Here is a 12,679-nt window from a genome sequence, read left to right as displayed (position 1 = left end):
GGTGAGAGATTATTTCTGAAGTTGAAGTTCTTTGACAGTATTTAAACCAGAAAATTTTAAATGTAATTTAGGAATTGGGTGCTGTGTGTATTCTTATATAACAAGATGATTTATTTTCTATGTTTTATTTTCTTCTTGAAGATTTCTCTTTGATAGATTCTGATGTGGATGGACTTACAGACATCACAGTTAGCTCTGTCCACACCAGTGACCTTTCATCTTTTGAAGAAGACACTGAGGAGGAAGTTGTAATGTCTGATAGCATGGAAGAAGGAGAGATTACATCAGATGGTAAAGCATTTTACTTAATGATGCCTTTGTGAAGCTTCCCATTGAGCAGTATTTGTATATTCAGACGGCTGTATCATGAAAGACAGTGTGGTATAGTGGCAAGAGCACGGGACTTTATAGTTGGAAGATTTGTCCCTGAGTCCCAGCTCTGAGGTTGTCTGTCTGAGCAAGCTTGGTAAGTTACTAAACCTCAACAAGCCTTGGTTCTCTATCTCTTAACTCCATTCCCTAGGATTATTATAAAAGATGAGATCTTGTACGAATATGCCATGTGTCAGTGGCACAGTCCACAAGACTGCCCTCATGTTTGACACCAATTGCAAATTCGGAGTCCCCAAGACCACCTTTAGGTTTGGTAATCACTAGAAGGACTCACAGAGCTCATTGAAAGTTGTTAAACTCATAGTTACGGTTTATTACAGCTAAGGGACACAGATTAAAATCAGCCAAGGGAAGAGGCACATAGGCTATAGAGTCTGGCAAAGTTCAAACACAGAGCTCCCACTTGTCCTTTCTTTTTTTTTTTTAAATTTATTTTATTAAAGTATAGTTGATTTACAATGTTGGGTTAATTTCTACTGCACAGCAAAGTGATTCAGTTATACATACATATACATTCTTTTTCATATTGCTTTCTGTTATGGTTTATCACAGGATATTTTTTTTAACATTTTATTTTATATTGGAGTATAGTTGATTAACAATGTTGTGTTAGTTTCAGGTGTACAACAAAGTGATTCAGTTATACACGTATCTATTCTTTTTCAAATTCTTTTCCCAATTAGATTCTTACAGAATATTGAACAGAGTTCCCTGTGCTATACAGTAGGTCCTTGTTGGTTATCCATTTTAAATATAGCTGTGTGTACATGGAAATCCCAAACTCCCTAACTATCCCTCCCCCCCATTCTTCCCCCCCTGGTAAGCATAAGTTTGTTCTCTAAGTCTGCAAGTCTGTTTCTGTTTTGTAAATAAGTTCATTTGTATCATTTTTTTTTTTTTAGATTCTGCATATAAGCGATATCATGCTATATTTCTCTTTCTCTGTCTGACTTACTTCACTCAGTATGACAATCTCTAGGTCCATCCATGTTGCTGCAAATGGCATTATTTCATTCTATTTAATGGCTGAGTAATAATCCATTGTATATATGTACCACATCTTCTTTATCCATTCTTCTGTCAATGGACATTTAGTTTGCTTCCATGTCTCGGCTATTGTAAACAACATTGCAATGAACGTTGGGGTGAATTTATCCTTCCAGACCATGTTTTTGTACAGGTATATGCCCAGGAGTGGGATTGCAGGATCATATGCCAGCTCTGTTTTTAGTTTCTTAGGGAACCTCCATACTGTTCTCCATAGTGGCTGCATCAGTTTATATTCCCACCAACAGTGTAGGAGGGTTCCCTTCTCTCCACACCCTCTCCAGCATTTATTGTTTGTGGATTTTTTGATGATGGCCTGGTGGTGTGAGGTAATATCTCATTGTAGTTTTGATTTGCATTTCTCTAATAATTAGTGATGTTGAATATCTTTTCATGTGCCTCTTGGCCATCTGTATGTCTTCTTTAGAGAAATATCTATTTAAGTCTTCTGCCCATTTGTCGATTGGGTTGTTTGTTTTGATGATATTAGGCCACATGAGCTGATTATAAATTTTGGAGACAGATCCCTTGTCAGTCACATCATTTGCAAATATTTTCTCCGAATCTCTGATTGTCTTTTCATTTTGTTTGTGGTTTCCTTTGCTGTGCAAAAGCTCTTAAGTTTAATTAGGTCCCATTTATTTATTTTTGTTTTTATTTCCATTACTCTGGAAGACGGATTGAAAAAGATATTGCTGCGATTTATGTCAGAGAGTGTTCTGCCTGTGTTTTCCTCTAAGAGTTTTGCAGTGTATGGTCTCACATTTAGGTCTTTAACCCATTCTGAGTTTATTTTTGTGTATGGTGTTAAAAGACTGTTATAATTTCATTTTTTTACATGTAGCTGTCCAGTTTTCCCAGCACCATTTATTGAAGAGACTGTCCTTCCTCCATTGTGTAGTCTTGCCTCTTTTGTTGTAGATTAATTGACCACAGGTGCATGGGTTTATCTCTGGGCTTTCTATCCTGTTCCATTGATCTATAGTTCTATTTTTGTGTCAGTACCATACTGTTCTGATGACTAGAGCTTTGTAGTATAGTCTGAAGTCAGGGTGCCTGATTCTTCCAGCTCCAATTTTCTTTCTCAAGATTGCTTTGGCTATTCGGGGTCTCTTTTGTCTCCATACATATTTTAAGATTGTTTGTTTTAGTTCTGTGAAAAATGTTATTGGTAATTTGATAGGGATTGCGTTGAATCTGTAGATTGCCTTGAGTAGTATAATCATTTTGACAATATTGATTCTCCCAATCCAAGAATGTGGTATATCTTTCCATCTGTTTGTGTCATCTTTGATTTCTTTCATCAGCGTCTTATAGTTTTTGGAGTACAGGTCTTTTGTCTCCTTAAGTAGGTTTATTTCTACACATATTATTCTTTTTGGTGCGATGTTAAGTGGGATTGTTTCTTGAATTTCTCTTTCTGACCTTTTGTTGTTAGTGTATAGAAATGCAAGAGATTGCTGTGTATTAATTTTGTAACCTGCGACTTTACGAAATTCATTGATGAGCTCTAGTAGTTTTCTGGTAGCATCTTTAGGATTTTATACATATAGTATCATATCATCTGCAGACAGTGACAGTTCAACTTCTTCTTTTCCAATTTGGATTCCTTTTATTTATTTATTTATTTTCTGATTGCCATTGCTAGGACTTCCGAAACTATGTTGAATAAAAGTGACAAAAGCGGACATCCTTGTCTTGTTCCTGATCTTAGAGGAAATGCTTTTAGCTTTTCACTGCTAAGTATGATGTTAACTGTAGGTTTATGTATATGGCTTTTTTTATGTTGAGGTATGTTCCATCTGTGCCCACTTTCTGGAGAGTTTTTTATCATAAATGGGTGTTGGATTTTGTCAAAAGCTTATTCTGCATCTATTAAGATGATCATATGTTTTTTACTCTTCAATTTGTTCTTGTATCACATTGATTGATTTGCGGATATTAAAAAATCCTTGTAACCCTGGGATGAATCCTACTTGATCATGGTGTATGATCCTTTTAATGTACTGTTAGATTCAAGATTGCTAGTATTTTGAGGATTTTTGCGTCTATGTTCATCAGTGATATTGGCCTGTAATTTTCTTTTTTTGTGATATCTTTGTCTGGTTTTGGTATCAGGGTGATGGTGGCCTCATACAATGAGTTTGGGCGTTTTCCTCCATCTGCAATTTTTGGGAACAATTTCAGAAAAATAGGTGTTAACTCTTTTGTAAATGTTTCATAGAATTCACCTGTGAAGCCATCTGGTCTTGGACTTTTGTTTGTTGGGAGTTTTTTAATCACAGTTTCAATTTGAGTACTTGTGATCAGTCTGTTCATATTTTCCATTTCTTCCTGGTCAGTCTTGGGAGATTGTACCTTTCTAGGAATTTGTCCATTTCTTCCAGATTGTCCGTTTTATTGGCATACAGCTGCTTGTAGTAGTCTCTTAGGATGCTTTGTATTTCTGCGGTGTCTGTTGTAACTTCTTTTTCATTTCTAATTTTATTGATTTGAGTCCTCTTCCTCTTTTTCTTGATGAGTCTGGCTAATGGTTTATCAATTTTGTTTATCTTCTCAAAGAACCAGCTTTCAGTTTCATTGATCTTTGCTATTGTTTTCTTCATCTCTATTTCATTTATTTCTGCTCTGGTCTTTATAATTTCTTTCCTTCTACTGACTTTAGGTTTTGCTTGTTCTTCTTTCTCTAGTTGCTTTAGGTGTAAGGTTAGGTTGTTTATTTGAGATTTTTCTTTTTTCCTGAGGTAATACTGTATTGCTATAAACTTCCCTCTTAGAACTGCTTTTGCTGCATCCCATAGGTTTTGGATCTTTGCTGTCATTTTCATTTGTCTCTAGGTATTTTTTGATTTCCTCTTTGATTTCTTCAGTGATCCATTGGTTGTTTAGTAGCATGTTTTGTAGCCTCCACATGTTTATGTTTTTTTACAGTTTTTTTTTCCTTTAGTTTATTTCTAATATCATAGCATTGTGGTTGGAAAAGATGCTTGATATGATTTCAGTTTTCTTAAATTTACCAAGGCTCTCTTTGAGGCCCAGCATGTGGTCAATCCTGGAGAATGTTCCATGTGCGCATGAGAAGAATGTGAATCCTGCTGATATTAGATGGAATGCTCTATAAATATCAATTAAGTCCATCTGGTCTAATGTGTCATTTAAGGTCTGTGTTTCCTTATTAATCTTCTGTCTGGATGATCTGTGCATTGCTGAGAGTGGGGTGTTAAAGTCCCCAACTATTATTGTGTTACTGTCGATTTTTCCCTTTATGGCTGTTAGTATTTGCCTTATATATTGATGTGCTCCTATGTTGGGTGCATATATATTTATAATTGTTATATCTTCTTCTTGGATTGATCCCTTAATCATTATGTAGTGTCCTTCTTGGCTCTTATAACAGTCTTTATTTTAAAGTCTATTTTGTCTGATATGAGTATTGCTACTCCAGCATTCTTTTGATCTCTATTTGTGTGGAATACCTTTTTCCATCCCCTCACTTTCAGTCTGTGTCCCTAGGTCTGAAGTGGGTCTGTTATAGACAACATATATACAGGTCTTATTTTTGTATTTATTCAGCCAGTCTATGTCTTTCGATTGGAGCACTTAATCCATTTACATTTAAGGTAATTATCAATGTGTAAGTTCCTATTGCCATTTTCTTAATTGTTTGGAGTTTGTTTTTGTAGGTCTTTTTTCTTCCCTTCCTCTGTGGTTTGATGACCATCCTTAGTGTTGTGTTCAGGTTGCTTTTTCTGTGTGTGTGTGTGTGTGTGTGTGTGTGTGTAGTAGTTTTTGGGTTTACTGTTCCCATGCAGTTTTGATATAGCAGTCTATGTATGTACAAGATTGTTTTAAGTTGCTGGTGTCTTCCCCGCCTAGAGAAGTTCCTTTAGCATTTGTTGCAAAGCTGGTCTGGTGGTCTCTTAGCTTGTCTGTGAAGCTTTTGATTTGTCTGTCAAATCTGAATGAGAACCTTGCTGGGTAGAGTAGTCTTAGTTGTAGGTTCTTCCCTTTCATCGCTTTAAATGTATCGTGCCACTCCCTTCTGGCCTGCAGAGTTTCTGCTGAAAAATCAGCTGATAACTTCATGGGGATTCCCTTGTATGTTGTTTGTCATTTTTCCCTTGTTGCTTTTAATATTTTTTCTTTGTCTTTAATTTTGTCAGTTTGATTACTGTGTGTCTCAGCATGCTTCTCCTTGGGTTTATCCTGACTGGGACTCTCTGTGCTTCCTGGACTTGGGTGACTGTTTCCTTTCCCATGTTAGGGAAGTTTTTAGGAATTATCTCCTCAGATATTTTCTCAGGTCCTTTCTCTCTCTCTTCTTCCTCTGGGACCCCTATAATGCGAATGTTGGTGCATTTAATGTTATCCCAGAGGTCTCTTAGAACTGTCTTCATTTCTTTTCATTCTTTTTTCTTTATTTTGTTCCGCAGCAGTGATTTCCACCATTCTGTCTTCGAGGTCACTTATCCGTTCTTCTGCCTCACTTATTCTGCTATTAATTCCTTCTGGTGTCTTTTTCATTTCAGTTATTATATTGTTCATCTCTGTTTGTTTTTTCTTTAGTTCTTTAGGTCTTTATTAAACATTTCTTGCATCTTCTCGATCCTTGCCTCCATTCTTTTTCCAAGATCCTGGATCATCTTCACTATCATTATCCTGAATTCTTTTTCTGGAAGATTGCCTATCTCCACTTTACTTAGTTGTTTTTCTGGGGTTTTATCTTTTTCCTTTACCTGGGACATATATACCTTTACCATTTCATTTCATCTAATTTTCTGTGATTGTGGTTTCTGTTCCGCAGGCTGCAGGATTGTACTTCTTCTTGCTTCTGCTGTCTCCCAATTGTCCTTTCCTTGTGGTGCTGTGGACACACTGCCCTTCCTGGCATTGACATCTGACAGTATATACAGATTATTGCCAAGCAGGGAAACTCACTGGAGTCTTGATGTCTGAAGTTTTTATTGGGACGTCATCATGTACACCTAGTTGACTGCCCATGTGTCTGGCCTCAGCCTCCAGCCCCTCTGGAGGTCAAACTGATATCCCATGACCCAATGCTCCTACCCTAAATCACACTATTAGGCAATTTGGCTTGACCCATGACCCTAGGTAAATAAGAACACTCCTCTCAGGCATGGCATTCCAAAGGCTTAGAGATTACCTCCCAGAATGGAGGAGAAAGACCAGACCTCTCTTTTATTATATAGTTTGTTTTTCAGCCAACTCTTATTAAGTACTTAGTGTGTTCCAGACACTGTGCTCAGTTATTACACTATTGTATAGGTGCAGGTGAGGAAACAGAGTTGCCAAGACAGGATGTCTCGTCCAGGGTGATATAGCTAGTGAGCACAGCGCCATTTCAAACCTGTGTCTGGGCTTATAATCAATACCTTATGCTGCTCTTTACCACATGATTAAATATTGTTTATGACCTTTTGAAAAGTCAAAAATATTGAATATTATTTGCAATTGCCTGTAGGTAGCATCTTGTAACTTTGTTGCTGGCTCTTGGATAGAATACCTAGAGAGAAAACCATAGGGGAGAAAAAGTAGAAGGTTTTAATGCCACAGATGTATTTTTCTGTGTCTCCCATTTTTCATTCTTTTCTTAGTATCCATTAAAAAACTGAACTAGCAGCAATCTCCACTGTTCATAATTATCCTCATGAGGTCATTTGAGTACCGATGTAGGTAGAATGCTCTCATCCTGTTAACACTCCACTTTCTCTAGCCAAATGGAAATTTTAATTCTAGATCCTTTATTGAGTCTTTTCAAGGTTTTTCCTGGACAGAACTAGATTTTCTATGTACGGGATCCAAAAAGTAAGAAAATGGCTCTTTTGAGAGTACTAAGCACTACTTAGTACCACTTCTTTGCTTCTTGCTGTGCCATGGGGAACTTATCCTCCTTCCTAAGGTAGAGGGGTTTTAGTATATACTTGGTGTAGGGCCGATTATTGATTCTTCCCTCTTCCATAAAAGAAAGATCACAGGTTGTCATTAACATCTCAAGTTTACTTTAAAGTGTTGCTTCAGGTGAATTTGTTCAATTAAATAGTGGTAAAGCATTCATACCAAGTCTATTTTCATACAAATGAGGATTAACTATTTGTCAAAGAAACATAAATAACTATAAGGCCTAATTTTTCTTTGCCTTTTTGATATGTGGGAAGCTGAAAGAAAGGAAAAAATAAGTCAAGAGGACTTACCTGGTGGTCCAGTGGTTAAGACTCCGCATTTCCAGTGCAGGGGGCACAGGTTCAATCACTGGTTGGGGAAGTTCCACATGACATGTGGTGCAGCCAAAATAAATAAATAAATGGATTATAGCCTTCACAAATGTCAATATCTGGATGTTCAGATACTGATATTTCTCCTGTCAGACCTACAAATACACTCGAACTACATTGATACTACTTTTGCCTCTTGATGCTGATCAAGCATAATGTTGATCTTATTGCTGATTGACAGAAGCACTCATCTTTCTATTGACTTTCTTCCAGACGAAGAAAAGAACAAGCAAAACAAAACAAAAACTCAAACCAATGATCCCAGTGAAGGAAAAGCAAAAAGTGTACGGCATGCTTATGTTCACAAACCATATCTTTATTCAAAGTATTATAGTGATTCTGATGACGAGCTTACTGTAGAACAACGGCGGCAATCTATAGTAAGTCAGATTTGATCTCTTATTATTTTAACCTATTAAATCAGGTTGGCAAACTTGACTAGTCTGTTTACAAGGTACTGGTGAGCATTTGGAACAGTGACATATAGGTTCTACTTTCAGGAACCTTGTCATTTAACCAGGCCGAATAGACATAAACATATGATGGAGGCATTTGTATCATGATTAATGTTAGTGAAAAACTGGTAACAACCTAGGTGTTTCATAGTGTCGAAATGTTTGACTCAAATATGGATCCAGCCATAAAGAGAGATGACATCAGCCATTAACATAATATTAAGAGGGAAGCACAGTCCATCTACATATTTCCTGCATTTGAAAATACTTCTAAGATGTGCTATTATTAACAGCTTTTTAGAGAAAAAAAGTGCTACCTTGTTGTATATGTACATCAATTTTAAGATGGCTTACGATTTCAGAAATGTTAAAATATGAAAAATTGTGCATCATAGATTGAGGAAATATTACTACATGAAAAATGACTTGAAGGAAGTGCACCAAAATGTTAATAGTGGCTTATCTCTTGAGGTTAGTTGATAAGGAGTTACGCTTATGCTTAGGATGTTTGGTGCTTTGAGGCTTTGAGTTCTGGGTGGGAAAGAGATGGTGGAGTAACACACAATGACTGGATTTTCCCTGGCTTTAAAATATGACTGCAGAAAGTCCCATGTCTAAAACCTGGGTCCTGAAATCATGACCAGAAAGTCACATTTGTTGTAGGACTAGCCTGTCACTTGAATCTGTATTTCAACTTTCTTTTTTGAGAAAATAAAAAAATTATGGAGACCTGCCTCTACACTTGATGCTCATAGATATTTTTAAAGCTATCCTTTTAACTGAAATAGCAGTTTATTAAGCCACCACTTCCCAAAATGATACCTTTAAATTGATGGCATTCTTTAAGAGTAATGAAAAATTTAACTTCTCTCTCTTTTATTCTCTGGTAGCTTCCAGAGTGAAACACATGCACACGCACATATGTATATAGTAGTAAATATGCACTTTTGCAGAGCCCTTTAATTTGTAAGAACATCTGAAGGGCAAGTGTACTTTTTTCCCCAAAATGTTTTTGCTTTTGCCTGATAATCTGTCAGGATAATTATGAATATTTTGTGGTTTTAGGCTAAAGAAAAAGAAGAGAGGCTTTTAAGAAGGCAAATTAATAGAGAGAAACTTGAGGAAAAACGAAAACAGAAAGCAGAAAAGACAAAGTCTTCAAAAGCTAAGAATCAAGGTATGGGAGATGTTAACTTTTAATATTTTAAACTACCTTATATACTCCATTATTTTCTAGCTATTAATATAACTTATGAGATATAATTTTGATTTTATTTTATCATCATATCTCAATAAAACTTCACTTTTTTAAGTTATGTATTTTAAGGTATGGAAGATTTCCTTTTTAATCTGATGTGTTTCATCACTTTCTTAATTATATTTCTGTATCTAAAGTAAACATTCTATCACATACCAGATAATACACCTCACATGTTAGCAATTTATTTTCCAGTGATGGTGGAATGAATTATCACTGGAAAATTTATTGTTAACCTGTGAGTCCTCAAGCCTTGCGGTGATAATAATGGAATTCATCTGTACTTTATGTTAACTAAAATGTCAAACATTTATCTGGAATATTTCATTGAACAAAATTGAACTTCCTCTGGACACTGATCTTGTGTGATATAAAATACACAGATGTACATATATGAACATTTGAAATAAAAAATCTGACTTCTCCATCTAAAAAATTATTTTTATTCTAACACAGCTTAGAGATATTAAAGCCATTTTGCATTTTTACAGTGATTAGAAAATCTTAATGAAAAATAAATATTACACTGTTTTTAAAACTCTGTTGTGAGATACAGTTTCTTGATTGCTTCTTTCCCAGGCAAAAGTAGTGTGGACTTAGAAGAATCATCAACAAAGAGTTTGGAACCCAAAGCACCCCGAAGTAAAGAAGTCCTTAAAGAACGGAAAGTTTTAGAGAAAAAGGTAGCCTTAAGCAAAAAGAGAAAAAAGGATTCCAGGTACATATTTTATCTGGCCACATTCCCACTGTAACATTCTCTCGGCATGCTTTCAGAAGAGAGGCTTTGAAAATGACAGTAAAGAGTGAGACCTTTAATGTGTATGTTATTCCATGTTTATGAAAGACCTTAGGGTTTCCTTTTCAGTATCATAATTCATTGTATTAATATCTATAATATTTCAAAGTAGTGTATACTAATCTTTTGAGGGGGGCAGACTTTTTTGATAATCTGACGGAAACTTTGGGCTCTTTGCCCAGAAAAATGCACATGCATAAGCACACAGTTGTCCCTAGAGTTTCAGAGAGTTTATAGACCCTCTAGAAGTACTCAGGAAGTATCCCTGTTCTGGACATTCAGTTACCTCTTACTGACAGTGACTGCTTCCATTCTCCAGTCTTTCCAGGCAGTTCACTTCACCAGAATCTCATACTTCTCCCCATAAACCAGAGGTCCGAGCCAAATTTTTTTTAGCACTGCATTATCATGGTTAATTCTATAAGAATTACAAAGCTGAAGAGATTGAGAGTGGCTGTCTAGGCATGGGCTATAACTTTGCTGTTCCATCGTGATGCAGTTATATAAATTTATCTTAAACTTGAAGAAAGCTGAATCAATCATTTGCAGAACTCAGTGGGAGGAGTTAGCTCTCATTTTTCTCATAGACCTCATTCCAGTCGATCTGAATAAATAAAACTACCCTGTTTATTCAAAAGATAAGACTTTCAAAATGAAATTGTAGCCCATATCATATTCATCTTCAAGCAAAATTCAGGAAATTTTGTTTCAAGAATACTTTCCTATAGGGCCAAGAGTGTTCCATGTCACATTTGGGATTGAGTTCTTCACTGTTGACCAAGAATAGGATTTAAATTGAAATGCACAAGTCTCTATGTATAGATTAAGTGTTTATAGTAAAGAAAAGCTAAGGTTTTTTTTTAATCTTCCTGAGAAATTCTGATATTTGATTCAAAGTTCATATTTCACTTTCTCCCCCACCTAGGAACGTTGATGAGAATTCTAAAAAGAAACAGCAATCCGAAGAAGATTCCAAAGAAACCCTCAAAACAAGTGAGGTGTGTCTTAATTAATAAACCCCCATTTTAACTGTTCTTTTGTTAGCTATATGCCATTCAGTCCTTTGTAGTAAAACTTAGAATACAATCTGATTTTTTCCAAGTTGAATAAAAAATCCATCACATTCAGCATTCTAGCACCCCCATCCTATTATGACCTGAATTCCTCATTTTGGCAAGCTGATTCATATGATCTTTTATCTGGATAATAGCTACTTTTCTACTCCCTTCCCTTCCTCCAACTTCCCCACCTCTTATTTCCTATTTTGGCAATAATAAAATTGCCAGGAATAATAATGAAAAAGAAAAGGGAAAAAAAGCTAAAAATCCCTCCACAAATAGATTATCTGTTTTATTCTCTTCCGTTTCTCATCAACATATGTTCATAATTTTGTAGAGTAGATGTAATCTTGCAAAGTGTTTTTAATGTTCCCTCTTTACTCATTGTATGCTGTAACTTCCTAATTATAATATTTGATTGTATAATATTATATTGAATACCATAATTTAAGCATTTCCCCTTAGTTGAGCACTTAGATTGTTTCTAAGATGTGATCATTTTAAATAGTAAAAATACGTACATAAAACTACCCCAAAAATGTTCAATAAATACATTTCTTCCCCTTTTTGCCTTATTTTCTTGGGATGAACTTTTGTTTTCACTGGGTTTAAATGTTTATGTATACTGCCATATTTATAACTCTGTAGCTGAACTATCTTAACACTTGTAAGGGAGACACTAATGGTTTAGTAATTATTTATTCATAGCCAGTAAATGTTCTTGATGTCTTTATCCAGAAATTAGAGGCATATTTATAAGTATATCCTGATATTCTAATGGCATATCTTTAAATATTTAACTTTATTTTATGAGAAATTTCTGTGAAAAATGATCTCATAAAATTTTATTCACATTAATTGGTTAGAACTTACTGTAAAATTAGGTTGATGAAATTCCTGTTCTTTCTTTGAGGAGTTTAATTTTAAAGTATTTTTTTAAGATCCTGCTATGTCCTGGTCCCAATATTAGTAGTTGTTGAAATGTAAAAAGGTGCAGTGATATACTTACCCAGAGACACAGAGGGCTTTCTGAGGACTTCAGCCCATTATTTGAATAAGAATAATTATAGCTAGTCCATAAGTCTTTATTAGAGTGTGCTTAGTCATTAACATTAATCCCCTCAGTGCCGTACTGTGGGGTAGGGAGGAAAGTTTGGATGTTTTGGTCTATCAGTATCTTCCCTTGGATACATCAACGTATACATACGTTATATATAACATTATTATTACCGTGATTTATTGTGTGCGTTTGAAGCTTCCTAAGTAGCTTGTCTTGCAGGTAACCTAAATTCATGGAGTTCCCATAAATAATTTGGGTTTCTAAATTAAAATATAAGAAACCTTTATTTCATTGCAAAATTTTTAAATTGCCTTCATTA

The 12,679-nt window shown here is 35.3% G+C and overlaps 1 protein-coding gene across 6 annotated transcripts in view; it reads left to right on the top strand.

Annotated features, from left to right (window-relative positions):
- BOD1L1 (biorientation of chromosomes in cell division 1 like 1) overlaps nt 1-12,679 on the top strand; it is a 55,217-nt gene that overhangs the window by 11,748 nt on the left and 30,790 nt on the right. For all 6 annotated transcript variants that reach the window (XR_009701090.1, XM_061192100.1, XM_061192097.1 and 3 more), the window contains exons 5-9: nt 142-291; nt 7,947-8,113; nt 9,254-9,365; nt 10,026-10,164; nt 11,168-11,240. Coding sequence is in view for 5 of the 6 variants with exons in the window: in XM_061192100.1 (XP_061048083.1) it covers nt 142-291; nt 7,947-8,113; nt 9,254-9,365; nt 10,026-10,164; nt 11,168-11,240 (641 nt within the window). In the remaining variant the exon portion in view is untranslated. The remainder of the gene's footprint in view (nt 1-141; nt 292-7,946; nt 8,114-9,253; nt 9,366-10,025; nt 10,165-11,167; nt 11,241-12,679) is intronic.

The sequence above is a fragment of the Eubalaena glacialis genome, chromosome 5 (assembly GCF_028564815.1).
Source record: "Eubalaena glacialis isolate mEubGla1 chromosome 5, mEubGla1.1.hap2.+ XY, whole genome shotgun sequence".
Lineage (NCBI taxonomy): Eukaryota > Metazoa > Chordata > Mammalia > Artiodactyla > Balaenidae > Eubalaena > Eubalaena glacialis.
The sequence above is the reverse complement of the archived record's forward strand: the minus strand, read 5'-3'. Positions and strand labels throughout refer to the sequence as shown.